At 41.8% G+C, this 26,534-nt stretch overlaps 1 protein-coding gene and 1 long non-coding RNA gene across 2 annotated transcripts in view; both read right to left on the reverse strand.

The window, feature by feature from the left end:
* PCNX2 (pecanex 2) overlaps nucleotides 1-6,961 on the reverse strand; it is a 285,897-nt gene extending 278,936 nt beyond the window's left edge. Inside the window, exon 1 of the mRNA XM_082718946.1 lies at nucleotides 6,767-6,961. Coding sequence (XP_082575072.1) covers nucleotides 6,767-6,919 — 153 coding nt within the window. The 5' untranslated portion in view covers nucleotides 6,920-6,961. The remainder of the gene's footprint in view (nucleotides 1-6,766) is intronic.
* A 7,800-nt stretch (nucleotides 6,962-14,761) lies between these two features.
* Nucleotides 14,762-15,426, reverse strand: LOC309858938. The gene is made up of 3 exons (XR_014308450.1): nucleotides 15,342-15,426; nucleotides 15,177-15,249; nucleotides 14,762-14,822 (listed from the first exon to the last, which is right to left on the reverse strand). It is a non-coding gene; the product is annotated as an uncharacterized lncRNA (long non-coding RNA).
* Nucleotides 15,427-26,534: the final 11,108 nt, after the last annotated feature.

Here is a 26,534-nt window from a genome sequence, read left to right on the forward strand (position 1 = left end):
GTTCAGCCCAGTACCCCCACACCAAACTTCCCCCCCCCCCCACCACCGTGGATAAAATATCCTTGGAACACACACAAGAGCCCATATGTGGTGCTGGCCTCTCAGATGAGATACTAAAGACAAGGGGGAAGTTAACTTTTCTCCAGATGGTCTTTTGCACATTTTCGGAGTTTGTACCTCTCCATGCCCACATGCAGGATGTAGACGCCCGTGTTGTGAAGTGACCTTATCAGGTGGCTGGGCCGGCTGGTATGAGCACCAGCTGCTGGGACTGTCCCTCGGGTTAGGTCACAACTGGCCGTGCGCCCTGATGCAGGTCAGCCACCCTCTCTGTGCCAATGACATCGACCGTAACATGGGAATCAGGGCAGTGGCTCTCTGGGTTGTGAGGATGAGGTAGCTGAGGGCCTGCAGAGCTCTTAGGAGAGGGCCTGCCCTGTATGTGTTTGGAGAGCATCGGCTGTTGCTATTGCCTAGTTTATAATAATAATACAAGAAACGTTAAAGGGGAAAGATTTATCAGAAAACAAGGGGAAAATCTGAGTACCACTAAGAACTGTTTTTACTTCCATGTTTTTCTTCCATGGGATGTGGAAAAGAGATTCAGACAGGATAAAGTGGTTAAAACTTCAAAGTAACCATCTGAGAGACCAAGAGGTTAAAATCAGGAAAACAATCATTACTTACCAAGTGTCAACTTCCCTGCAAACAAACAAACAAACAAAAACCCAAAAACCAAAACAGAACAAAAACCCATCAAGGGTATTAAAGTATTAGACATCACAATCGGAAAAACTAACAGTACCTCTGAGGAGGCAGCATCCAAATATAACTAGTTACTAATTGGGAGAAATCTCAAAAAGCTCCAAGGGAAGTGGGGGTGGGTTGGGAGACATAAATTTAACCGCCAGAAAATTAGTCATGAACTTGAAATACTAGAACAGAAAGAGAGGGGTAAAGAGCACTATTTTTGGACGGTGCTCCAGAGGCTGACATCCCAGGGCCAGGCAAGTGCTGGTTCCATTGCCACAGACACAAAATGTAACCTGCCCACAACACCCATGTGGTTAAGTGGCCGGAGACGAGGGTGAGCAGGAGGAATTCTGCAGAAGGGTGGCGATCATCAGCCAAGGGGTTATGACCTTGGAGAGGTCGAAGATGACAGCCCTGGGATACCCCACGGATGGATGGACACCCCTAGTGAAAGAGCTGGCCCCAGGAAGGTAAAGTCCTCACGGAGCCAAGACTGTGCACACACAGTCCCAAGAGCCACCTGGAACAGCCAAAAAAAAAAAAAAAAAAAAGATTTTATTTATTTATTTGACAGACAAAGATCACAAGCAGGCAGAGAGAGAGGCAGGCAGAGAGAGAGGGCAGGGAAGCAGCTCCCTGATGAGCAGAGAGCCCCATGCAGGGCTCGATCCCAGGACCCTGAGATCATGACCTGAGCCAAAGGCAGAGGCTTAACCCACTGAACCACCCAGGCGCCCCATGGAACAGCAGAATTTTAAAGAGAACTGCATGGGATGGCGTTGAGCCCAAATCTAGAAGACTTGGATCTGCACCTCTCCCGAGGCCCAGGGCCAGGAAAGAAGGCCTTTAAGCATCTGCAAGTTACAGCTGCTTCACCTCCAACCCTTGTCTGTTGTAGACAGGCGAGGGCAGAAGGAAGGAGGCTCAGACATGCAAGTAAATTATGGAAAAATACAAAGGGTCAGGTGAGAATAAATAAACCCCCAAAAGTCAAAGGACCAGATAACAAGCTTCTCAGAGTCAAAAGAGAGATAGTATGGTCCCTGTGATTCCACAGCACAAAAAGCCTTCTTTATGGAAAAATTGAATATATAAATACTAAGACTGACAAGGATGAGAGGTAACGTTTTGGGGATAGCAGCATGGGAAGTACATGTAACATGGTGAAAATGACCAAGCAGACCCAGCCAGGCCTGCCACATAAGGCTGTGCAGTTTGCGTCTTGCACAAAGGCTTCCTCCATCTGATAGGGTCAAATGGTGGCTGAGGTCTGGTCCCCAAGTCCCGAGCCAGGAAAAGGTCACTTCTGGAACACACCAACTTTTCATAATTCATGCAAAGGCATCTTAGATGTTAGAAGTGGGAGTGGAAGGAGGGGTACAAAGAAATGCAAAACCTAAGGAAAAACTGTTATGTACGCAAATGGAGAACTGGCTACAGACTATAAGGGCAGAGTGGTTGACCAGTTGTAACAGCTCGCATGCATGGAGTGGTTACTTTTTGCCTAGTGCTACACTGGCACAAGATAGGTAATCCCGTTTGATAATTACAGCAACTGGAAATGAAGTGGTTCCTATCAAAGGAAGATTCTAACACTAAATCAAAAAGCAGAACTGGAAACAGAGCTAAAGTCTAGCTAAAACAAAAGAAAATGAGGGGTGCCTGGGTGGCTTAGTGGGTTAAGCATCTGCCTTCAGCTCAGGTCATGATTCCAGGGTCCTGGGATCAAGCCCTGTGTCAGGCTCCCTGCTCAGCACTCAGCACTCAGCACAGGAGCCTGCCTCTCCCTCTCCCACTCTCGCTGCCTCTGTGCTCACACACTGTCTCTGTCAAATAAATAATAAAACCTTTTTTAAAAAGAAAGAAAGAAAAAGGCAACATAAAACTAGAGTCACAAGATAAAAGACAGGCTTTCTGTGAAAATCAAATATAATTTTGCCCTGCAAGGGGTCTTGAAAAATACCAAGTTACCACCCCATTTTTTCCACTACTCAACTCTCCGTCTGCTCAGGGCAATCATACTGCCACCAGGACAATGAGAATGCCACTTTATGTGCACCTACTGTTTGAGGGCGTTCACATGCTCTCACGTGTATGAATCTGACAGCACAGCGTTGTGCGAAGACCAAGAACTCAGTTACAACAGGACCTCAACTAAAATTCTGGATTTTACCCCCTTGTCTAGATGACCTTGGGCAAGAAACCCACTCCTTCTGGATTTCAGTTGCTAAATCTCTAAAATGAAAGCCATACTCCCCATTTTACAGATGCTAAAACTGAGGCATGAGGAAGGAGGTAATGGATAGCTGGTAGAGCAGGGATGCCTTTGGTCATGAGCCAATGCTGTCAGAACTGACACGGGGTCAGAATCATGCCCGTGGTGTTCCTGTCCTAAAGCCCATATGAATTTCCGTTCATTGTCTCGAAAAAAATTAGGACAAGAACATGTGTAATAAGTGAACATTTAAGTGTCTCTAATGACAAATGCATCTTTTAGTTTGTCCAAAAGAAAATGACACTGATAATAAATCAAAGTAGAACTCTTTTCCAAATTATCCAAATTGGCTTAATGCTTTTAGTTCATCATTTCCCAAAAATATGTAAATACTTTGTAACTACTAATAAATAATCTTTTGTTTATTCCACATTACTCATGAGGTCTAAGTAAACTCTAGGGCTCAGAGATAAGTCTGTCTCAATAATTAATAATGAAGTTATAATTTACATACTCAAAGTTCCCTTTAAATTAAAAGGCGGGTTTTCCCTACAGTAGAACCATATTGATTAAACATGTTTAAACTCAAATTGTGCAAAAACCAGAAAAGTCCAGGGCCCCTTAAATAACAGAACTTCAAGTAACTCTTTGCTATCAGTGAGCACCCAGGTAGTTTTTTTGAACTAAGTTCCTGTAAGCAGAACAAACTAAAGAGATTTTAACAATTAGAGTCAAGCACTGAAGTTCAGAAGATAGTTAAACATCAAGACCTAGAGAACAGAAGCCTCCCCTGGAGAAGGAGGGTCTTTTATGACTGAAGTCACTTTCAGAGACCAGAAAACCAGAAACATAAAAGGCTAACTTGCATTTTTGGGAAGATATATTAAAAAGTAGCATAACAGCACTCCCATAAAAATATTCTGTAATACTTGAAAGGACACTGGCAGAAAGATACAAAAATTTTGGCATATCTCATTTGATCCAAAAAATCCAATATAAGAGTAAAATCATTTAAGCTATTGGCTTTTTACTTGCTAAACTCTTCAGATGCACAAAAAAATTATTTTTAAATAGCCTTAAAAAAAAACTTAACTAAGGACAATTTCCTATTCACAAATTCAAGTCAGAAATCAAGCTACTCAATAAAGCATAATTAGATAGAAATTAAGGGTTCTGATCACATGCATATATCAAATCTCAAAAGGAGTTTACATTTAAAAAATGAGCCCATATGTCCAAAAAAATATCTGCAGGACTATATATTAAATGCTAATATGGTTGTTGCTGAGATGTGCAGAATATATATTGCTTTCACGACCAGAAATACTCAAAATATATACTGAGATGGACTATATAATGCTGATGGAACAGGAAGACAGATGCAGGTTGATTTTATTTGTACCAGTTTATTATCTATGAGATCAGTGTTAACCAAATGCAGGGCACTTCGCTAGATGCAACAAGAAAAACCAAGATGAATCAACAAAATCAAAACCCCTGCTCTCAAAAAGCTCCTGATCTAGGAGGAGAGGTAAATACAGGTTCCAGCAATGAAGTACAAAGCATTTACAAACAAAATGTGCTTTTGTGCTAACAGCAAATACAGAATGATAGAAGGGCAAGAGAGAAGAGAAATTAATTTTAGCTGAATGGAAATCAGGAGAGCTGAGACAGAGTAGGATGGACAGATTCTGGCAAGTGAGTGATGAGAGAAGAGGGCAAAAAAAAAAAAAAAAAAAAAAAGCCCAGTTTCTACTGAGCAGTCACTATGTGCCTGTTACTGAGAAGTACCTTCATTCATTCATTCAATCAACTATTCATTCATTCACCCAATCAACCTTCATATTTGCCCTAGAAGGAGGTACTCTCATCCCTGCTTTACAAACCAGGAAGCGGAAGCTCACTCAAGCTCACATCACCAGGAAGTGGAAGAACCAGGACTGAATCCAACCCTGTGTTCCTCACTACTCAGCTATGCTGCCCCTCTAGGCCAAGAGAAAACACCAAGACCTGTAGGTCAGGAAAAAATAATGAATAAGGTCATAGAAGAAGAAGGAAACTTACATTTACTGAAGGTTTATATGGGTCAGCTTCTCCGTCTTCATACCTTTTATATGAAAATTTATTTATTTTTCCTGTGATATGATCATTATCACACCCATTTTAAGGCTGAGAAAACTGAGGTTTGGATAGGTCAAACATCAGGCCAAACAGGTACTATGAACCAAAACAGAAATTTAAACCAAGTCTGAGAGTCCAATCCTGGGACAACCAGTCAGATGAATAAAAGTGTCTCAGTTAAGTCCCAAAACAGCTCTGTATATGTGGTAATATTATTTTTCTCATTTTACAGCTAAGGAAATGAAAATTAAGATAAGGTAAGTAACTTCTCCAAGGTCACAGAACTGGTAAGAGGTGAACCCAAAGTTTAAGCCAGGCAGCCTGATTTCAGAGCCAGAATTCTGATCCTCTGGATAAAATGCAGAAAGAGTAAACACAAGGGGAGCCTGCGTGGCTCAGAGGGTTAAGCCTCTGCCTTCGGCTCGGCTTAGGTCATGATCTCAGGGTTTTGAGATCGAGCCCCATATGGGGCTCTCTGCTCAGTGGGGAGCCTGCTTCCCCCTACCCCCGCCTGCCTCTCTGCCTACTTGTGATCTCTATCAAATAAATAAATAAAGTCAAGAAAGAAAGAAAGAAAGAAAAAAGAAAGAAAGAAAGAAAGAAAGAAAGAAAGAAAGAAAGAAAGGCAAACTTGGAAGTCATCAGCTATGCAAACTTACTGAAGATTTTCCTCTGGGAGAACATGATTAAATTACATTTTAGGAATAAAGTCCTTTAAGAAACATATCAAAATTAGATTCTTGACACATAACATGTAATAAGACATGGAGCACCTTACCTTTACAGCTTCTCAAATAAGCAGTCAGGTATATTTCATTTACCCAAGAAGGTCATCGCTGTAGTTATTCTGCAAGTATGGGGAGGGTTATGGTAACCCTCTTAAAGTGTCAAGCCCCAACTAGGTACTGCAATACTTGACATAAACTACATTAGCTTTACACATTATTATTTCTATCTATAGATCCCTTTACATAGTGGTGTAGAAATTGGAAGTTAAGTAATTGATCATTGAACCTGCCTTCTCAAAGCAAAGCAGGAAGAGAGGGGAGGGGGGCAAAATCCACAACTGAAATAGGTTTGCTTTTCACAATTCATTTTGCATTCTGACTCGCATGCCCAGCTAACCAGCCAGGAGGCCTAGGACTTTCCACCTCCAAAACAGGTTCAACCTCCCCCAGCGACAAGCAGCCTGACTCATCCTAACAGCCAGCATCAATTCTTAATGAGTCCCAGAGCTCCCCAAGCCCTTTCTACTTTTCCTGCCTGGGAGTCCCTGGCCCCCTTTCCCTCTGCCCCAAATTCCCCAAGACCTTCCTCATTTCACCTCTCTTCTTTTAACCTGAGGTATAACTGACACGCAGAGCGATATGAGTTTGTGGTGCATAACACAGTGATTCGACATTTGGACACAGTGTGAAAGGGTCCTCGCGGAAAATCCAGCCACCGTCTGTCACCGCACAAAGTTAACACGACATTACTGACTGTGTGCCCCACGCTGTCCGTGGCATCCCCGGGACTCCTGTATCTTACAACACTACGTTTACACTTCTGGACCCCACCCCTTAAGAACGGCCGCCAGCCCCTTCCATCAGGAGGCAGCCCGCAGGTGTGGGGGGCGCTCTCCCGCTTGCCTCCATCCTCACGGCTCCCGGGCGCCCCACCCCCACCCCCACTCACCAGGTGCAAGGCCAGGGGCAGCAGCAGCAGGAACAGCCACAGGTAAAGGTGGCAGCTGTTGGTGAACGTGCTCTGCTCGGGGTCGTGGTACCAGCCGCCGGTGAGCGCGGCCCACACGCCCTGCCGGAGCAGCTGCAGCGCCTGGGACACCATGCCGGCTGCGCCCCGGGGCCGCCGCGCCCCGCCGCACGCAGCCCGCCGCCGCCGCTGCCCGCGCGCCCGCGGCTCTAACAGCCCGGCCCCCGGGCGCCCCCGCCGCCCCCGCCGCCGCCGCCGCCCCCGCCCTCCCCTTCCGCCCCGCGACCGAGGCTCGAGCTGCTCTTCTGCCCCGACCCGCGGACCGCGGCGCCGGACCCGGCTGCTGCCGCGGGGCAGGTGGGCGCCATGTCCGAGGGAGGAAGGATTTTCCCATGGTGCTCAGGGGCGGCCGCTCCGAGGATGCTCCGCAGGCTCCGCCCAGCGCCCGCCCAGACCCGCTCCGACAGGCCCGCGTGCGGGATGGAAGGACTTCTCAGTCCCTCCAACCTCTCTTTCTGGCTCTGCCCGCAGCCCCCTCTTTTCCTCCGCATCCTCTAATTAGGGGGTGTGAACGGCTGAAAAAATCAAAGGTGTTCTCATGCAGAAGAGACCCACCAAGACACGCTCTGTTCCCTTTCCCCCTTTTGCTCTCTGCACCAAAAATATTTATGTAACCAAGATCCTGTCACGCATCATTCAGTGTAATTTCTCCCTCCTGAGCATGTCTGCACAGGTTCACTCTCCTTAATTAACCGCTGACCTCAGACGTGCAATTAGTCAGCCTACGCCCTCCCTGCCCCCTTGGCACTGATCCTGTTGCCTCCCTGACCTTTCCTCCTCCTCCCCTCTGTGGTTGTCCAACTTGGCAGATAAAGAACATAACAACCTTTCTGGAATGATCTGAGGGGCCTCGGTTAGACTTGTCTTTTTACGGTTTGCCTCTAACATAATCCCAGTCATCAATCGACTACTTAGAACTTAGTCTGTCTTTTTATACTGTTTAGATAGGAAGACCCTCTAGAAGATATCAGGGAACTAATAATCTTTAAGCTTTTATACTATTTTATAATTTATAGTAGGTCAATTTCTAATTCTCTTCTAAAAGCAGGTTTTGGACAAGAACGAAATCAAGAAGAACTCATCTTTTGAATGAGGAAAGGAAACTTATTAGTAGTAATTGATAACTTCAAGTAAATGAGTTCCAGGTTCTCACAGAGAACAGGTTTTGGAAATGGAGGAGATGAAAGGGAACTTGGCTTGATCAGGAATGAGCAGAGAAAGCCTTGTGTCAGTTAGGGCCTCTGGGCAAGAGCAAGGATTAGAAGCTCCATGGTCCCCAAACATTGTCTTTCCTGTGTCCTCTGTTGGAAACACATCACATCTCCCCTCTGATGTGGGCACCGCATATTCCCTGGCCACGTTTTGGACTGCAGCAGCATTTGCTGGTGGCTCTCTGAGCCAGGCCGGGGAAAGCCAGGCATGCCAGGCTGGGGAAAGCCAGGCATGCCAGGCTTCCTATGCTGAAATTAAACAAGAGGAGGTCCATCCTGAGAAGCTGGTCTGGAACAGGAGAGTCCACTGGGGGGCAGCAAAGTCTCACCCTGGTGCTATGCAGTCAGGCTTAACCACTTTTTCATCTTTTCAGCACTCATCTGCAAGAATGACTAACCAAAATGCAATAATGCTTTCTGTATTCGAATAAGACTTTTTTCTCAAAGCCAAGTGGATGTTTGTGATATGGCTCATGCTTGAAACCTACCAGGTGCTCTATAAATACTTAATGAGTGAACGAATCCATCAAGTCCACAGGGAGCCCCACACTAAAGGATCCCTTCCATGTGCACAGGTCTGTTCATGCACCAGAGGCGTGCCCTCTGTCATGTGCACCTGATTCATCCAATATTTATGGAACACCTTCTATCTGCCAGTCATTTTGTTGAAGATCAAGAAAGCAAATATCAGTAAAAATATAATTCTTTCCATGAAGAAGTGCACAGACTACAAGAGGAATCAGACAAGTCAAACAAAACTTGCAACAAAATGTTCTGGGTGCTATAATAGAAGTGTGTCTGTGTATCCTTCGGTAGGAGGTCATCGAGAGGTCATGATCCCTGATGGACCTGAGAGCTGGGCCCAGGGTTATCAGAGGCTCCTTACCCCCCCCCCACACACACACCCAACCCATAATGGAATATATGTAATACCCACCGTTTTCACTCTAGAAGCCACATCAAGGATTCAGGCTTGAGACAACAATGTATTCCTGAGACCATCTGGACTGTTTACACAATTGAACCCTGTTAAGGCCTCCATGTGAACTCCTAAGATTCTGGTGGACAGTAGCAGATATCTTGTGGCTGTGCAAGACAAGCCACAGAGATAAGTTCCCTGGCTTATTAAAACTCCCACTGGGTGCCTGCATGGCTCAGTCGGTTAGGCGTCTGCCTTTGGCTCGGGTCATGATCCTGGTGTCCTGGGATCGAGCCTCGTGTGGGGCTCCCTGCTCAGTGGGGATCTGCTTCTCTCTCTGCCTCTGCTCGTGCACTTGTGCTCACACCCTCTACCTCTCAGGTAAATAAATAAAATCTTAAGGAGAAAGAAAGAAAGAAGAACAGAAAAGAAAAATTGCCACCTCCCAATCTAGAGTGGCTTGCCTCTCTTCCTTTGGTCTCTCCTCACCCTCAGTGTATGGGGGCCAGTTTCAAATTCCCAAGAACTCCCAAGGTTGCAAGGTCAGTTTTGTGGACCACATGAAGTTTCAGAACTTATCCTCAGCAATGGACAGCTGCTGAAAGGCTTTAAGCACAGATGTGACATGAACCTGAGCCAGCGAGAGTGGATGTGAAGTTGAGGGATGAAATATAACTTAGGGCTTGGAGAACAATTCGATGTAGAGGCAAAAGAATTAAGTGACTTTCTATTTGGGGTTGGAGTGACTATGCTATGAAATTAATCAAGTTGTGGAATATTGGCTGTCTAGAGGGGGAGAAAAAAGGACTACACTGATTGTGGGGTTTGGCAGGTGGGGCAGGGTTATGGAGCTTGAAATATGGATACAGACTTGGGGTGGGGGCAGCATGGAGTTCATGAAAGGGAATGACAGTCTCCTGGAAAAGACTGTGGAGGGAGCATGACAACTGTGGGTGACAAGGGTTAAAGGCAGGGGCAGGAGGAAAGCAGGGAAGAGAAGAGTAGACCAAGGTGGGCCTGTCATCCCCAAACAAAGAGCAGTTCAAGAAGGAGATGGTCCACAGTGTCGAGTGCCTTGGAGGAACATTGTCCTTCGGAGTGACCTATGGCACTGCAGCTTCAAGATTGCAGATAGTGACCGGGGCAGTTGCCTAATAACATTATATTTAAAAAGAATGAACAGGGAGTGGAGAAGAAGAGGCAAGCGAGGTCAGCCACCCCTTAGAGGCCATGAAGGTAGATGTAATCTACATGTAGGTACAAGGTCAACAAAGTTTGTCAAAGTTCCTTTTGACAAATTGGCGCGGGACAGAGATAAGCATGTTTCTTCTCTGCCACTCTGCTTTTCCTGGAGAGTCTTCATCTACTCTCCTGGCGTTAACTATTATGCACGTGCTGACCATCTGAAATCTCTATATCCAGTTCTGATCTCTTTTCTGAACTTCAGGTTTATATCCCCGTAGGTGCTGCCCCCGCCCCGGGCTCTCAGCATGTTCACAGACGTTCTCATTGACCTCTCTCCTGTTGGTATTTACTGTACTTCAGGGTTTTGGATCTCAGTTGGTAAAGTTACCACCCCCTAATCATTTAGAACCCAGGATCTGTCTTAGATGTCCCCCCTCTCTCACCACCCTCTTCAGTCAATCATCAAGTCCTATCATTGTGTCTCCAAGTGACTATTAACTAGATAGGCTTTGCCCTAGCCTTATTGGAGCAGGTCAGGTCTTCAAGATTTCTCACTTGCGAACGATCTCAGTGGCTTCCCAATGGATTTTCCTATCTCTAATCTAACCCCCTATGTGTCAATTACGGGGATCAGAGAGGGGGTGAGGCGGGAAAGAGCAAGGCTGGCTTTCAAACAGAGATTGTCCTACATGGCAAATGGGAATGCTGAGAAATTAGGCAATGGACAATGAAGCTGGAGACAAGCAGAAGCAGGACTCCTGGACTGGAGGTAGTACCATCAGGGTTAAGATGTCAGGGATCGGCAGCAGGAGATAGACCCATGGCAGCGCAGGCCGGAGAGAGGTGGAGCCTTAGCAAACCCCATGACAGGCAATGGGGGGAGGTGTGACAGTGGGGCTAACACGTGGATACCCTGACCCCTCTTCTCCAGACTTCCGATCTCCTACTTCTCCTTCCTGTTGGCCAAACCTACCTGGAAGTCATAGTGCCCAGAAGCCCAGAGAATGTAGTTGGTTGCCCGCAGCAAAGATCTGAGCAGGTGAAGGGAAAGGCAGAGTGATTTCTATAAAACATAAATCCAACCTGGTTTCCCCTTCTTAAAATGTTTTCCATCACATGCAGAAAAAAAACCCAAAACACAGAAAACAATTAAGTGCCCTCCAAGCCTTGACTTCCCCAAATCCCTACAACCTCATCTCTGGAAACCCAAACTATTTATGCTATCTTTGCACACACCATGTTCCTTCATGCCTTTCTGCTTGTGCTGATACTGTTCCCTCAGCAAGGCAGCATAGGTCAACATACCTATCACACACTCAAATGCACACACACACACATGCACGCATGCACACTCGTGGGATTTTCAGAGGGATTGTAGCTGAGTCTACCAGTCAGTTTTTAGAGAATTGACATCCTCTGAATGTTGAGCTTTTCCGTTGATGAACAAGAGGTATCCCTTCATTTATTAAGACCTTTCAATAACATTTGACAGGTCACTACATAGAATTCTTGGACATTGTTTACTGGCACTAAGTGTGGGTCATGATCTCATTGGCTAGGGCTAAGGGAAGTAATGTAAAACAAATATTATGGAACTAGGATTAATTGGGGTTGAAATATTAAAATTTATATGGGAACTGGAACAGCCCCCCTTTGTGTCCAGAGGCCTATCCAGGTTTCATTCTGTAGAAACGACCTTCTAAGTAAAGTGTGTCTGTCTAGCAGTCCCTAATGTGGGCCATACAGCCAGAGCCAGGGCAATGACTCCGCTGTGTTCGAGTTACCACAACATGAGGAGTGGAGTTAGGTGGAGTCTGATGGCCTGGCAGAGCAGTAAAATTCCCAATGTCCTTGGTTTCCTGAGGCTCCTCGACTACCTTGCCCATCAATGGCAGCTACTCCCAGTGGATACGGACACCATGAAGATTGTTCCAGCAAAGGGTAACAATATGGCTATGTCCAAGAGCAGACCCTAGTGAACAAACACGAGTAGTCTAGAGCCTGGGACAAGGAAAAACTGATAAAAGTATCCAAAAGAATCCAGCCTTCACCCTGATGTGCCTACCCACTGACCCTTGTGAAGACGTCATTTTGGTGCTCAAGGATCCTTGTTGTTCACCTGCGTCTCATTCGGGGGCCCCAGCGAGGCTCATCCTTGCTCACTGACTGTTCTGGATGAAAGGCTCTTTGGGCTCCAAGAAGGCTCTGAATGTGGCCAAATGGAAGAAGTTGTGTCAGCTTTTGATTAATAGGATTTGTCACAGAGGTACTATTAGATACCTTTCATGGTGGTAATGAGGATTAATCCTCTTCGATTTAGAGAACCTCATTTATAAGCATGAGCAAAATAATAAAAATGTTTAAATTATCAAAATAATTTTTAAAAAATCAAAGGCTAACCATTCTCAGAAAATAGTCCCCACTAGAATAGGACACATGAGAAAACAAGAGAGGTCCTTAAAAATTATAATTCACAGGAGCACCACCAGGTGGTGAGTAATGCTCAGCTGGTTGAGCATCTGACTCTTGATTTCAGCTCAGGTCATGATCTCAGGGTTGTGAGATCGAACCTCCCATCAGTCTCCACACTCAGCAGGGAGCCTGTTTGAAGTTTCTCTCCCTCTGCCCCTCCCCAACCCATGTGTACCTTCTCTCTCTCATCTCTCAAAAATAAATAAATAAATAAATCTTTAAAAACTATAATTAATCTTCTCCATGAGATTCAAGGGAATATTGGATTGATTAAAATAACAACACATTAATAAAGATGAGAAACTGGAAAATAGAAGAGAATTTTGGTTATTAACAGAGTTTGTGATTATCACATACAAACATTTTCAGGAAACACAGAAGGAAGAATACTTATCAACTCCTTCCCTGATATCAAAACAGGTGAAGCTATGACAAGAAAAGAAAACTACAGAGTATTCTTTGTTCCTCTATAACAAAAGCAAAATCTTCAGCAAAATATTGGCTCTTTCACTACCTGAATCCAGTAACCTGTAGAAAATATTATATAGCATAATTATGTAGGATTCATCCCAGGAATTCAAGGTTGGTTTAACATCCCCAAATCTATTAATCGTTTGAAGGTTGTAGGTTACCACAAATCCTGCTACACTCCTGTGTACTCATCCTCAGAGCTACTGGAAAATACGTTTCCTCAAAATAAGTGAATATACAAGGGAGGGGAAGCTTTGGAGAACAGGGAACAAGCTCTGGGAAAAGGAAAGGGAAAATAAAAAACAAAACACAAAATAAAAAACAAATCACAAAACAGCCTAGAGAATAACCAACCCAGATGAAGACTCAAGTTGCATTTTGAATCAGGTATCTAGGGGTGCCTGGGTGGCTTAGTGGGTTAAGCCTCTGCCTTCAGCTCATGATCTCAGGGCCCTGGGATCGAGCCCCGCATCTGGCTCATCTGGCTCTCTGCTCAGCGGTGAGCCTGCTTCCCCCTCTCTCTGCCTGCCTCTCTGCCTACTTGTGATCTCTCTCTCTGTCAAATAAATAAATGGGATCTTTGAAAAAAAAAAAACAACAACTATGCTTTGAATCCGGTATCTATGAAATTTTAGGTCTATTCGAATATTTCACTTCTTTTGACTTTTTGGTAAATTGAATTTTGAAAAATAATTTGCCTGTCCCACCCAAATTTTCTTCTTTATCGGCATAAATTTGTTAATACCATCCTCTTGTGATTTTTTAAAAAATACACAGTGATATGTGGCTTTCATGCCTAAAATTCACTCCTTGTTCTTTTAGATTCACTCATCAGGGATTTTTCAAGTTCACCAGTCTTTACAAAGAACAGGTATTTGATTGTGTTGGTCTTCTCTATCAAGTCTTTGCTATTTTGTTAATTTACATTCTTAATTTGTTTTCCTGGCATTGACTGTATTTGAGCTTAATTTGCTCTTCTTTTTTTTTTTTTTAAACATCTTGAGGTGGATGCTTGACTCATGTGGTTTTTGTCACCCTTCCTAATATATAGTTGAACCTATATAGGTAAGCCTATATAGGTTCAACCTATGTAATTAAGCCTATAATTTTTTCTCTAACCATGGTATTAGTTGCGCTCTCTCTCTCTCTCTCTCTCTCTCTATATATATATATATATATATATATATTCAGAATACTTCTTAGTGTCTGTTGAGATTCCCTTAACCCATGGGTTATTTGGAAATATATTGCTTTGGAAATATACATACATATATATATATATATTTTATATAAGAACATTTTATAATAATCTATGATTTTATATTTAACTCCAGACAACATATTCTGAATGATTTCAGTCATTCGTTGAGACTTGATTTGTGACAAAGAATATGGACAGTTTAGTAAATCTTCATATGTGCTTTAAAAGAATGATTTACATACACATTTCAGGTGTAGTATTCCACAAATGTCAATTGATTAAGTCTGATGCTCACGGAGTAGATATTCTTCTTTTCTAAAATTTTTATTTAAATTCTATTTAGCTAACATACAGTGTATTATTAGTTCCAGGGGCAGGTATCATTCTGTTGTGAAGAATAAGGAGGAGGAATAATAAGGGGGAAAAAAGGAAAGGAAAAGCAGAGTAGCCTTTACTCACTTGTAACACTAGGTGGAACCAGAGCACTGCTCCAAATGAGGTAAAATGCAGTCCGTTGCCCTTATTACAAAGCACATTTTAAACAAAGGATGAATTCAGTACTCTAGAAATTGTGTCCCCAAAATAACAGTTCTATTGTTCACCTGTTCAGTTTGTTTATGTCCTGTGAAAGTCAGTGTGTATTCTGCGTGTTTTTGTGACTATTATTATTTATTTATCAAATTATTTTTTTCTTAATTTTCTGTGCAATTTGATGTCTCTAAACAATAGAATAGAAATACTTGAACCCAAGATATATTCTAAATTAATTAAGGAAATTTTCAGGGAAAAAAAGGGGGATTTTTTCCTAGACATTAAAACTACATCAGGTCCCCACCCCAAAATGACCAAAAACAGTAACAAAAACAAAAAAACCTGACATTACAATGGCTCCTAAGGCAATTGACATCTGTAGCCACAGAGTAAGGACCCTGGTGAACTCACTCTCCTACAAACACAACGAAAACAGAGGCACAAGCAAAATTGATCATTTCAGAACCCTGGACATTAACAAAAGCCATGGATTGAACAGCAAATCACCTGTCCAAGAGTTGTTGAACTTCAGTAAGACAGTGGGGTCTGTGATGTTTTAACAGGGGTTATTGTCATCCCTTCTGCATCCCAGGCCCAGCGACCTGCCCTACAGAAATAGAAGAGTGTCCTTTAGATTGAAATGAAAGGACACCAGACAATAAATTGAATCCACCCAGAGAAACGAGGGACACAAGCAAAAATGACTACACGAGTAAATATAAAAAATATTATAAACACACTTTCATTTATAATTCTTTTACACCCTTATCTGTTTTAAAAGGCAACTGCAGGGGCACCTGCTCAGGGGGCGTGGCTCAGTTGGTTAGGCAGCTGACTGGAATTTGGCTCAGGTCATGACGTCAGGATGGTGGGATCAAGCCCTGATCCGCTTGTCTCTCTCCCTGTACTCCTCCCTCTGCTCACTCTCTCTCTCCCTCTTTCTCTCTCTAAAATAAATAAATAAACAAATAAATAAATAAAATCTTTAAAAGACAACTGTATAAAGCAAGAATTATAAAACTGTGCTACTGTAGCATTTATGATAAAAAATTAATGTCTATGAAAAGAATAGCATAAAAGAAGGGGGAAGTAACAGAGTTACACGGAAGCCAAGTTTTTAAATAATATTGTAATTAAATTAATATCAATCTTAGAGTGTTAATTCCTAGTACAACCACTAAGAAACTAAATTTTAAAAATACAGTAAAAGAGGGATGCTTGTGTGGCTCAGTAGGTTAAGCCTCTGGCTCTCGATCTCAGCTTAGATCCTGATCTTAGGGTTGTGGGTTCGAGCCCTGCACTAGGCTCCCCACCCAGCATGGAGCCTGCTTAAAAATATACATATTTTTAAATATTTAAAATTACAGTAAAAGAAAGAATAAGAGAATTAAAATGGCATACTGGAAAATATCCATTTAGCAATGAAGAAGGCAGTAATAGAGGAACAGAGACACAAAAAAAGACATAGAACAGATAAAATCAAATACCAAAACGGTAGATATAAGTTCCTCCTTAGCAGTCGTTACACTAAACACAAGTTAATTAAGCCTGCAATCAAAAACCAGATGGGCAGAATGGATTAGGAAAATCAAATGTTATGTTACCCCAAAACACACCTCAGATTCCAAGAAAAAAGAGATGGAAAATAAAAGAGTTGGAAAAGATACAATACGCACACAAAAGGAGTCTGAGGGAGTACCTACATCAAAGAAAAAAAGTAGACTTTGAGACAACAATTAAATGGTTGTTACCAAGAAAGAGAGGAACAAGAAATTAAAGGATTAATTTATTAAGATTTAACAAGTATAAACACATATGCACCTAACAACAGAGCCCAATCACATAGGCAGCACAGAGGGACAGAATTAAAGAGAGAAATAGACAATTCAACAATGCGAGTTGGAAACTTCGGTAAGCCACTTTAAGGAGTGGATGGAATAACGCTGCAGAAGGCCAACAAGTAGAGAGAAGTCTGGAACAACAGAAGGCCACGGGTAGCCTAGACAGGGAGCATCAGCCCCACCTGGAATCTGGTTTGGATGTCCAGACTGATGATGCCACACAAACACCAGGAGAGCGTGAGCACTGTATGACTTCTACGATTAGGTTTTCTGTGGAAAGCAGAGCGGGTCTCCCAAACAAGTTTGAGAAGGGATCCAGAGAGTGGAGAAAGGAGAACGCATTTGGGGTTTTTTCCTGATGAAGGAGTAGGACAAGGTGAGGGTCTCCCCATATGAACAAGAGGCATGCGTGGTTTGGATCTCCTGCTGGTGCCAAAGGAAGGGTACCTAGTCCTGATCATATTGTCCAGATGTGGGAAAAGCAATAGGGAGGTGAGGCTTAAAGGCTGGGAGCAATCAGTAACAACTGTCGGAAGGACCGTGGAGGGACTGGAACATTCACACACTCGGGGGTCGGGGGGAAACACACAATGCTGCCGCCGCTTTGGAAAACAGTTGGCAGTTCCTCAAAATTAAACATTACATGCCACATAACCGTCTATTAATCACCATATATACAAATACCATAGAACCCATCCATCCCACTCCTAGATATAGATGGAAAGTAAGTGAAAAGATATATGCACATAGAACTTGTACTTGAACGTTCATAGCAGGGTGATTCCTAACAGCCAACAACATGGAAACAAACCAAATGCTCACCATTCGGTGACTGGATAAATTAAATGTGATACATCCACACAATATCAATTGACAATAAAAAAGAATAAAGTACTGGTATATGTCGCTAATGGGTCACCTTTGACGGTGTTAGACGAGTAAAGGAAGCCAATCACAAAACACCACGTAGTGTATAAGCCCAAATCCAACGACATGAAATACACTGAATGAGCAAGTCAGCAGAGCGAGAAAGTGAATTAGTGGTTGCCTGGGGCCGTGGGTATGAGATCAGGTAATGCGAAATGACTGTTCAAGGGTCTGGGGTTTCTTTTCAGGGAGGTGAACATGTTCTAGAATTAGACAGTAGTGTTGGTTGCACAACTTGTGAACATAGTAAACATCTCTAAACTGTGTGCTCTCAAGGGGTGAATTGTATGGCATGTGAATAAGTAGTTTTTAAAAACCACGTAAAACCATCCAAACTATATGCTTAAAGGTCTCTGACCATGTTCACAGTACAGTCAATAATTTGTTTTGATTCCGAGATTTCATATTCCCTTGGGGTGTTTACCAATTCTGGCAAAAGTCACTTTGGTTGAGGAAGCTGTGATGATAATGGGCAGTCAGGGGGCTTCTGGGACATGAAAATGATCTGTATCTTTGCCTGGGTCATGACTGCAAGGGTGTCTGCTTTCCAGTTATTCACTGTGATGTGTATATATGTTTTATGCATTTCTCTCAATGAGTGTTTGATCTTAAAACAGTGATTTTTTTAAAAGAGATAGATTCTAGTGAAGTTATAAGACATCAAAGAGAAAGAATCTTTGGGTAGCCTAGACCAAAAAAAGAAAAAGGAAAAGAAAAAGAAAGAAAAAAGAAAAAAAGAGAAAGAAAAAGCCACCTATTAAGGGAAAATATTAGATTGGCCTCAATTTTTTCAGAATTACATAATGTGAAAAGTTGATGACACCGTGGTTACCAAGTTTTTTGGAAAAGATTGATATAAGTTTTTGCTACCATCTCAGAATTTTATAACACATAGTAATGACGTCCACTGAATAGACTCCTTGGGTTAGGCACGATTATTAACATTTTATATGCATTAACTCATTTAGTCTATAAACCCACTCTTCGAGGTAGGAGCTGTAATGAGCCCCATTTACAAATGAAAAAATAGGCATAAACAGCATAACTGGTATTTATCAACAAGGTACCCCATTTAGATAGAATATGTCATCATTTTAGACGTTCACAAAGCATTCACAAATCTGATCCTATATTCATGAAAGAAAACCTCAATAAGAAGAGAAACAATATAAACAGTATTTTCTGATCAGAAGTTAATAAAAGTAGAAGCTAAAAACCCATCTAGAGAACAAAACCACCTCTGTCATTTAGAATTTTCAAAAATTACTTCTGAAAATGGTTCTCAAAAAAAAGTAAAGGTCACAATAATGGAATACCTAGAAAATAATAACTACATCAGGGGTGCCTGGGTCGCTCAGTCGGTTAAGCGTCCAGCTCATGATTTCTGCTTAGGTTGTGATCTCAGGTCTTGGGATTCCGACCGGCATTGGGCTCCCTGCTCAGCGGGAAGCCTGCTTGTCTCCATCTCCCCCTCCTACCTGCTCACTATTTTCCTAATGATCTCTCTCTAAAATAAATAAATGTATCTTTTAAAAAAAAAAAAACACATGGTGTATCAGAACCAATGGATTAAAAAAAAAAAAAAAAGGAGTGCTCAAAAGCAAATTTATAGCTCCAAATAATTATGCTACTAAGAATCCGTGTAGTAAACCGCTAGTTGTCTATGAACCATGGCTACTGCCCCCTATCCTCTGAAACAATAGTTACACAACGTGTTCGTATTCTAACCTTGTATTTACAACCTATAGATAAGTTATGTAACATACACCAACATCCTAAATATCAACAACAAAAGACCAACCAGAAATGGATAAAGGAAAAAAAATAGATAGTTCATAGAAAGGGTCGTTCAAATGACTCAAACATCTGAAAAGATGTTCCGTCTCAATCACAGTAAGAAACAAAGTTTAAAACTGAGGAAAACGGGCCGTCCCTATCCGCAGTCCCTTGCTTTTTGCAAAGAGCTAAGTTCCATGTCCCACTCTGTTGAGGAGGATGTGGGGAAACATCACTGATGGCAATGAAAAGTGGTACAACCACCAGGGAGGACCAAATCCATCAAAACAGCGGTGAACACACCCTTTCATTCAGTAATCCGCTCCTGGAAATGGATCCTACTTGTGTCCTGGCACTTAGGGGAACGGCTCAAGTGTGAGAATGGTCCCTGCGGCTTTTCATGACGATAGAAGACAGGAAGCAACCTAAATTTCCATCAAAGGACGCCATTAAGGTACAACATACAGTGAGTACTATGTAGAGGTCAGGGAGAAAGAGGCAACTTTCAGTGTTCCACTACCAAATGACACCTAGGATATACTGAGAGAAAATAGGTAGAAGATAATATACAAATACATGTATATTCGTAGGACTCTATGTCTGGAGAGATACAATTTAACTCTTTGGAAAAGAAATGGACAATGGGAAGGTGGAGGGCCTGTAGAAGAGAAATTAACTCTTCCAAGTATCCTTTTGTATCCATAACTCTTAAAAAAATATGTATGCAGATAATAATTATAACACACTCCGAAGACTTTCTAGGTTCCTTCTAGACAGATCCTAAACATTGCAAACGTTAAAAGATAGAGACATCTAATCAAGAGTACAATAAACTTCTAAAAAATTTTTTTAACTTCTAGAATATTAGTGTTACTTCTAGAATATTAATGTTAGAGCTTGGAACACATCTAAGTAGGAAAAAAACAAGGTCTCCCATACAAAGGCTAATATTAGAATCAAAATCCAGAAAAAGTGGAAGATGGGCCTCATATATTTTCAAGATGTTTAATTTCAAATATTTGAGAGGCTGAGTTTTTTTTTTTTTTTTAAGGGCATTCTTACTGTTAGTCTAGAAAACCAGTTTGTCCAAGAGCATTATCAGATAAGAAAACACCCCTGAAAGAGATATTTACTAGAAGCATTCCCTCACTGAACCCTCAACTTTATCAAGTGACTGGAGAAAAGATTAGAAAGACTTCAAATAATCCTGTGATTAAATGACAACCACAAAGCCATATTTTACAGGGCATGAGACCGTTTTCAAAGGATTTCACGTGGGTCATCTCCTCAGGATAACATAACCGACCCAACAAGGTAACAGTAACACCCATAAAATCAGGAAGTTCACATCATGACGCAGAAGCTGTGGCTTTAGGCCCTGGAAATTCTTGCCGAGAATAAAAAAAAACTAACATTGAGGCATGAGGAATGGCGGCCACAAGAATGGATTAAACCAGAGTAGTTATAACTGGTACGTTCCACTTTTGCATTTGAAGCAAGGAGAGGTCAGCTGGGCTAGTTGGAGAGTTCTAGAGACATTCCTGCAGATTTTCCAAAGACTGAGAAAAAGTCTTCACTTCATGAGAGAAACCTCAGCTACCTGGATCAGAACCCAATTAACCTACGCCGAAGCATGAATTAAAAAGAAATGCTTGGATTTATTTATTCTTATTTATTTATTTATTCTTATTTATTATTTATTATCCTTCCAAGAATCTCAAAAGAGTGGTTTCATTTTGTTATTTCATTAATGCTCAATGTATTCATCAACTTCTTAAGGGAGCAGGTTAATAGTCTTCCAATTTTATAAACTAATTATAAAATTAGAGTGTAGAAACAAAGGTCAGTGGTGTAAGTTGGCTTTTGTTCTGTATCCCAGTCTCTTTTAGGAAGCTTATGGATCTGATAATGCAAGAAAATAAATCTGATATGCAGGAAACCATCATTTTTATTTTCTTTTTTAAAATGATTATTTTTTAATTTTTTTTTATATTTTTTTAAAGATTTTATTTATTTGACAGACAAGGACCACAAGTAGGCAGAGAGGCAGGCAGAGAGAGAGGAGGAAGCAGGCTCCCTGCCGAGCAGAGAGCCTAAATCGGGGCTGGATCCCAGGACCCTGGATCATGACCTGAGCCGAAGGCAGAGGCTTTAACCCACTGAGCCACCCAGGTGCCCCCATTTTCATTTTCATAATGAATAAGATAAAAGGGCACTACAGAGTAAGATTGTTTCGAGTAGAAAAGTCACCTCACAAAAGGAGACCGATGAGTCTGAGAATCAGACATTCTGATCAAGAGCATTAACTTACTGTATGTTTTGTAATGTAAATAGCAAGTTGTTGACACTTAATAAAAAAATGGCCCAAATCAACCTATTAGTCTATGGTTTTTTTCACTATGATCTTAGAATGATGACTTGCTCTTTTTTAAAAAACCACCTCTGTCCTTGTGTCCTCTGTTTAATATTTCTAGCAGGTTAGGAAGAATTAGTCACTACATTTGAAAAGAGTCCGGTAAATTATAAATAAAACTAATTTTGATAGGACGAGATGTACAAAAACGGTAACTCAGGGTGGAATGGCAACCTTCCTATCTTGGGTCCAAGGTCAGGAGCTTTGTAGCTTTTCTTCGGAAGAGATATCTTCAAGGGTTCAAAAAAGCCCTTGGCTCTGTGAAACGACTCGCGTTTTCACATTGTTGTGTTATTCAGTGGAGCAGTTCATTGTCCATTTGGGTAGCCCTGATTGTAATCTGTAACTTTCAGCATGGACAGGCAAGGCTCCAGTCTTGTCCAGTGATTAAAGTTCCAGAAATTCTAAAACTCACAATTACTCTAAAGCTGAAAGCCAGCTGAAACTTGGGAGAATGGTTAGTAACCCAACACATGGACCGAATTCCAAAGCTTCCCCACTTCTAATACAGGCGGATAAACGTCACCTTGTCATTGCTGCCATATCATCACCGTCTTGCTATTATTACTCACTGAACCCCACATCCGTAAGCTCATGAAACCAGAGAACCAGATGCAAGACACAAATGCTTCCTTGACAACCTCAACATTTCCACAAAGTACTACTCACTGCTTTGCTTTGTACTTATGCTTCATTCCTACAATACTGCAGTCCCAAGTTGGGCCTTTCAGAGAGCATGAAAGTCAAAGCATACCGTGAACTCCCTTGTGGTATATACACATGCTCAAGTGATCTTTCTCCAGATCATTGTTGTCTGATTCCTTTATCTCCTTCTAGTTCTGTTCTGATCTGATCTCACCTTCTCAACAAGGCCACCCTGTCCACCTACGGACAAGGACATACACCTATTCATTCTGACTCTGTCCCTATTCCTGATCCATGTTTTCTTGTTCTCCTTTTTATTTTTATGGAGCAGTTCATCAACTTCTAACAGACTATGTAATGTATTTACGTATTCTCTTTCCCATCTACTGCTTCTAAGATACAAGCTTCATCATGATAGAGAACTTTGTTGTATTCAGTCTTATATCCCAAGTAATTGATTACTGCCTGATACTAAAAACAAACAAACAGAAAAACAAAAACAAAAACAAAACAACAAAAAACAAAAAACAAGTGTTGAATGATGAGCCTATTCATTCTCTAATTCTGTCCTATCTCAACTGTAACTTATCCGTATTGTTGCTTGGTTTTATTGTAGCGTAATTCATGACAGATAAATAAGAAATCTGATGACTCCAGGGTAAAGTTAGAATTTGTGGCATATGCGCCTAGTTCAATTTGTTCAGAAAACATTACATTTTGAGATGTGATATTCCCAAGAGTCTTGGCAATTACCATTCCAGCTTTTAATTCTGACCTCCTTGTGAGAAACGTTTAACTTCTGTGGGCGGATGAAGTTGATTTGGGGTATAGGAAAATAAACAAAATGGAAGCAGAAAAAAAAAAGGATATATATACTTTCTGGTTTTTCTTCTAATGGGTCCTTTATGAACAGTGACTAATATTAAAACAATACAAGCTAACATTTATTAGCCCTAATGAAGTGCCGGTACTTGAATATGTTAGTCCAACAAATCTTCAAAACAATGCCAGGGTAAAGATATATTACCCTACCATGTTGCGGAGGAGGCAATGGAAGAACAAAGATCCAGTATCATCTAGCAGGTAATGGCAAAGTCTGGATTGGAACCCAGGACTGAGTTAAAGCTGGCTGTCAATCACAGTGGCACAGTCCCTTTCTTTGTTCAGTAGTTGATGACAGGTTATACCAAACTATACCACATGAAAACACATCACACACACCATTTCCTAAATGTAATTCAAGTAAGTCATAACAGGTGACATTTGCAAAATTCCAGGATATCAATCAAAACACTTGCTGTCTTAAAAAAAAAAAAAAAATTGTCAGGGGTGCCTGGATGGCTCAATCGGTTAAACGTCTGCCTTTAGCTCGGGTCATGATCTTGGGGTCCTGGAGTTGAACCCCACATCGGTTCCCTGCTTGGTGGGGATTCTTCTTCTCCCTCTCCCCCTGCTCCTACCCCCACTTATGCTTTCTCTTTCTCTCAAATGAACAAATAAAATCTTAAAAAAAAAAAATTGGCACAGTACCAGACAGAAGCAACTAAACTGAGCTGTGAATAGTCTTCTTAATGTTCTTTATTTCACATCCCAAAGTATAGAGGTCTGAGAAAAATAACGAAAAATTCTGGGAATCAATTTTTGAATCCCAAATATTTTTCCATTTTTTAAAGACTTCACACACACAGTTCCTGGGGGAATATTTTTTTCTTCTCCCTTCCTTCCTGCCTCTCCAGGGTTTGTCACTTCTGGTCATGTCCAGACACCCAGCCAATTTTTGAAGTTTTTTTCTAATCTGTCTTTTTTCTCAACTCCTCCCAAGAAAACCACCCTTTCCTGCAGTTGAGTAAACTCAGTGGCCAGTATCTGGGAACCTGGAACAGCGGTTGCAAACAATCTCTCTTCTCACTGACCTCTATCTTCCAACTGCTCTGTCATTCCACACATTCCACAAAATATGGCCGTCTCACTTGGCTATTTTCTCACACCTGTTAGTCTTGGCTCTCAGACTCGTGATGGCAGGGACGGCACTAGATGCATTTTCACCGCCTTACTTCCTCAAACCTTGTTTATTCCACGGTAGACCACATCTCAGCTCTCCTGAAGTTGAATTTTTACATGTCAGCAGCCTTCTCTACCGGCCCAAGAAAGGGATGATCTTTTTGGCTACTAGCTACTGAAGTTCCTTCAGGTAGGAAACTGGAAATCAAAGCAGGTGGGAGAGTCAACATGACTCTCTCAGCATTTTTTAAAAAGATTTTAGTCATTTACTTGACATAAAGAGCACAAGGAGAGGGAGCAGCAGACTCCCTGCTCGCTGAGCAGGGAGCTTAAGGCAAGACTCGACCCCAGGACCCTGGGATCATGACCTGAGCTGAAGGCAGACGCTTAACTGACTGAGCCACCCAGACTCTCTCAGCTTTTTGTCTTTAAGTCTAAGGCAAAGCCCATGAGAAAAAAGCCCACTTTTCTGGTTTAATGTGAGGGTTTTTTCTATTTTGTGGATTCATTGCCTTTAACGCCATATTGTTGAAATGTCCCAGTTTTGCCTGTACTGTCCAGCAGTAGAATAGGGTATTGAGAAAGGGGTCTAATGCACCATTTAAATAAAAGCCTAATCAACAGAACTGCTTTTTTTTTTTTTAATCTTCTCCTTAACTAGGACAACTCTCAACTTCTCAAATCTTAGGACCCCTTTACATGCCTACAAATTATTGAAGACCTCAAAGAGGTTTTGTGTATCTGTATATATTTTGTGTATTTGTTTCTAACTACCAGTAATTTCTATGTTGGAAATTAAAACTGAGAAAATCATAAAATAGGCATTTATAGCTTTATTTTAAAATAATAACAATAAACCCATTACATGGCAACATGTAATACATTTCTATGAAAGAAATATTATTTTTTTTCCCAAACTGAGACATATAAATAAGTTGACTGGTATCACTTCAGATTTTTCTAGATCTTTTTTTCCACCTGGCTAAATAGGAGATAGCTGCATTCTCTTCTATGCTTCTGCATTCAACTTATTGCAAAACATTGTGCTGCTTGAAACATAAAGAGAAATTCCAGCCTCATACAGATAAGCGATTAGAAAAAGCAGAAGCATTTTTCCATTTTTTGAGGTAATTATAGATTTCCATGCAGTGTAAGAAATCACGCAGGGAGAGCCTGTGTTCCCTCTCCTAATTTCATTTAATGGTAGCATCTCCCATAACTACGATATCCCACAAACAGCAACACATAAACTTGAGTGAACTGACCTGGGTTTCAACATGCATTCATCCGTGTATGTGCATGTGTGTGCTTGTGTGTGTGTATTTATAAACTCTGGGCCATTTCTTTCACATGTGTACAATCATATGACCAACACCCCAATTAAGACACAGAACAGTTCCATTCCACGGATCTCTCCTACCACTCTTTTATAACGATATCTCCTTCAGGGCGCCTGGGTGGCTCAGTGATCCCAGGATCCTGGGACTGAGCCCCGCATTGGGTTCCCTGCTCATCGGGGAATTTGCTTCTCCCTCTTTTTTTGCCCCTTGTCCTGCTCATGCTTTCATGCTGTATCTCAAATAAATAAACAAAATCTTAAAAAAAAAAAATAACTAGAGTCATTTTCCAATCTCTAGGTAGTGCTAGTTGCCCAAGTGTAAGATTGGGGGAGTTGTTTAAAAGAAAAGCCACAACAGTAATAAGTCATGAATTTTAGGATCATCAAGCCCTGGTATATCCCATCAAGACATTCTGCTGCTGAGAGGTACCATATGGGGAAAATGTCCCAGGGGATCACAGTGCTGGAGGTTCCAGGAGGGTCTAGAGAATGAGTGCTTATATCGTAGTCACTTGGTCCTCCTGTTAGTATCAGTTGTGTGAGTCAAATGAGGGCTCCAGTTTGGCCAAGTTGAAAAGCTCCACAGGGGCACCCAGGTGGCTCAGCTGGTTGGGCATCTCCAGTTGACTCAGGTCATGATCTCAGGGTCCTGGGACCAAGTCCTGCATCTAGCTCCCTGCTCAGTGGGGAGACTGCTTCTCCCTCTGACCCTCCTAGCCCCAACTTGTGTTCTCTCTCTCTTTCTCATAAATAAATAG

The sequence above is a fragment of the Mustela nivalis genome (assembly GCF_964662115.1).
Source record: "Mustela nivalis genome assembly, chromosome: 2".
Classification (NCBI taxonomy): Eukaryota; Metazoa; Chordata; class Mammalia; order Carnivora; family Mustelidae; genus Mustela; species Mustela nivalis.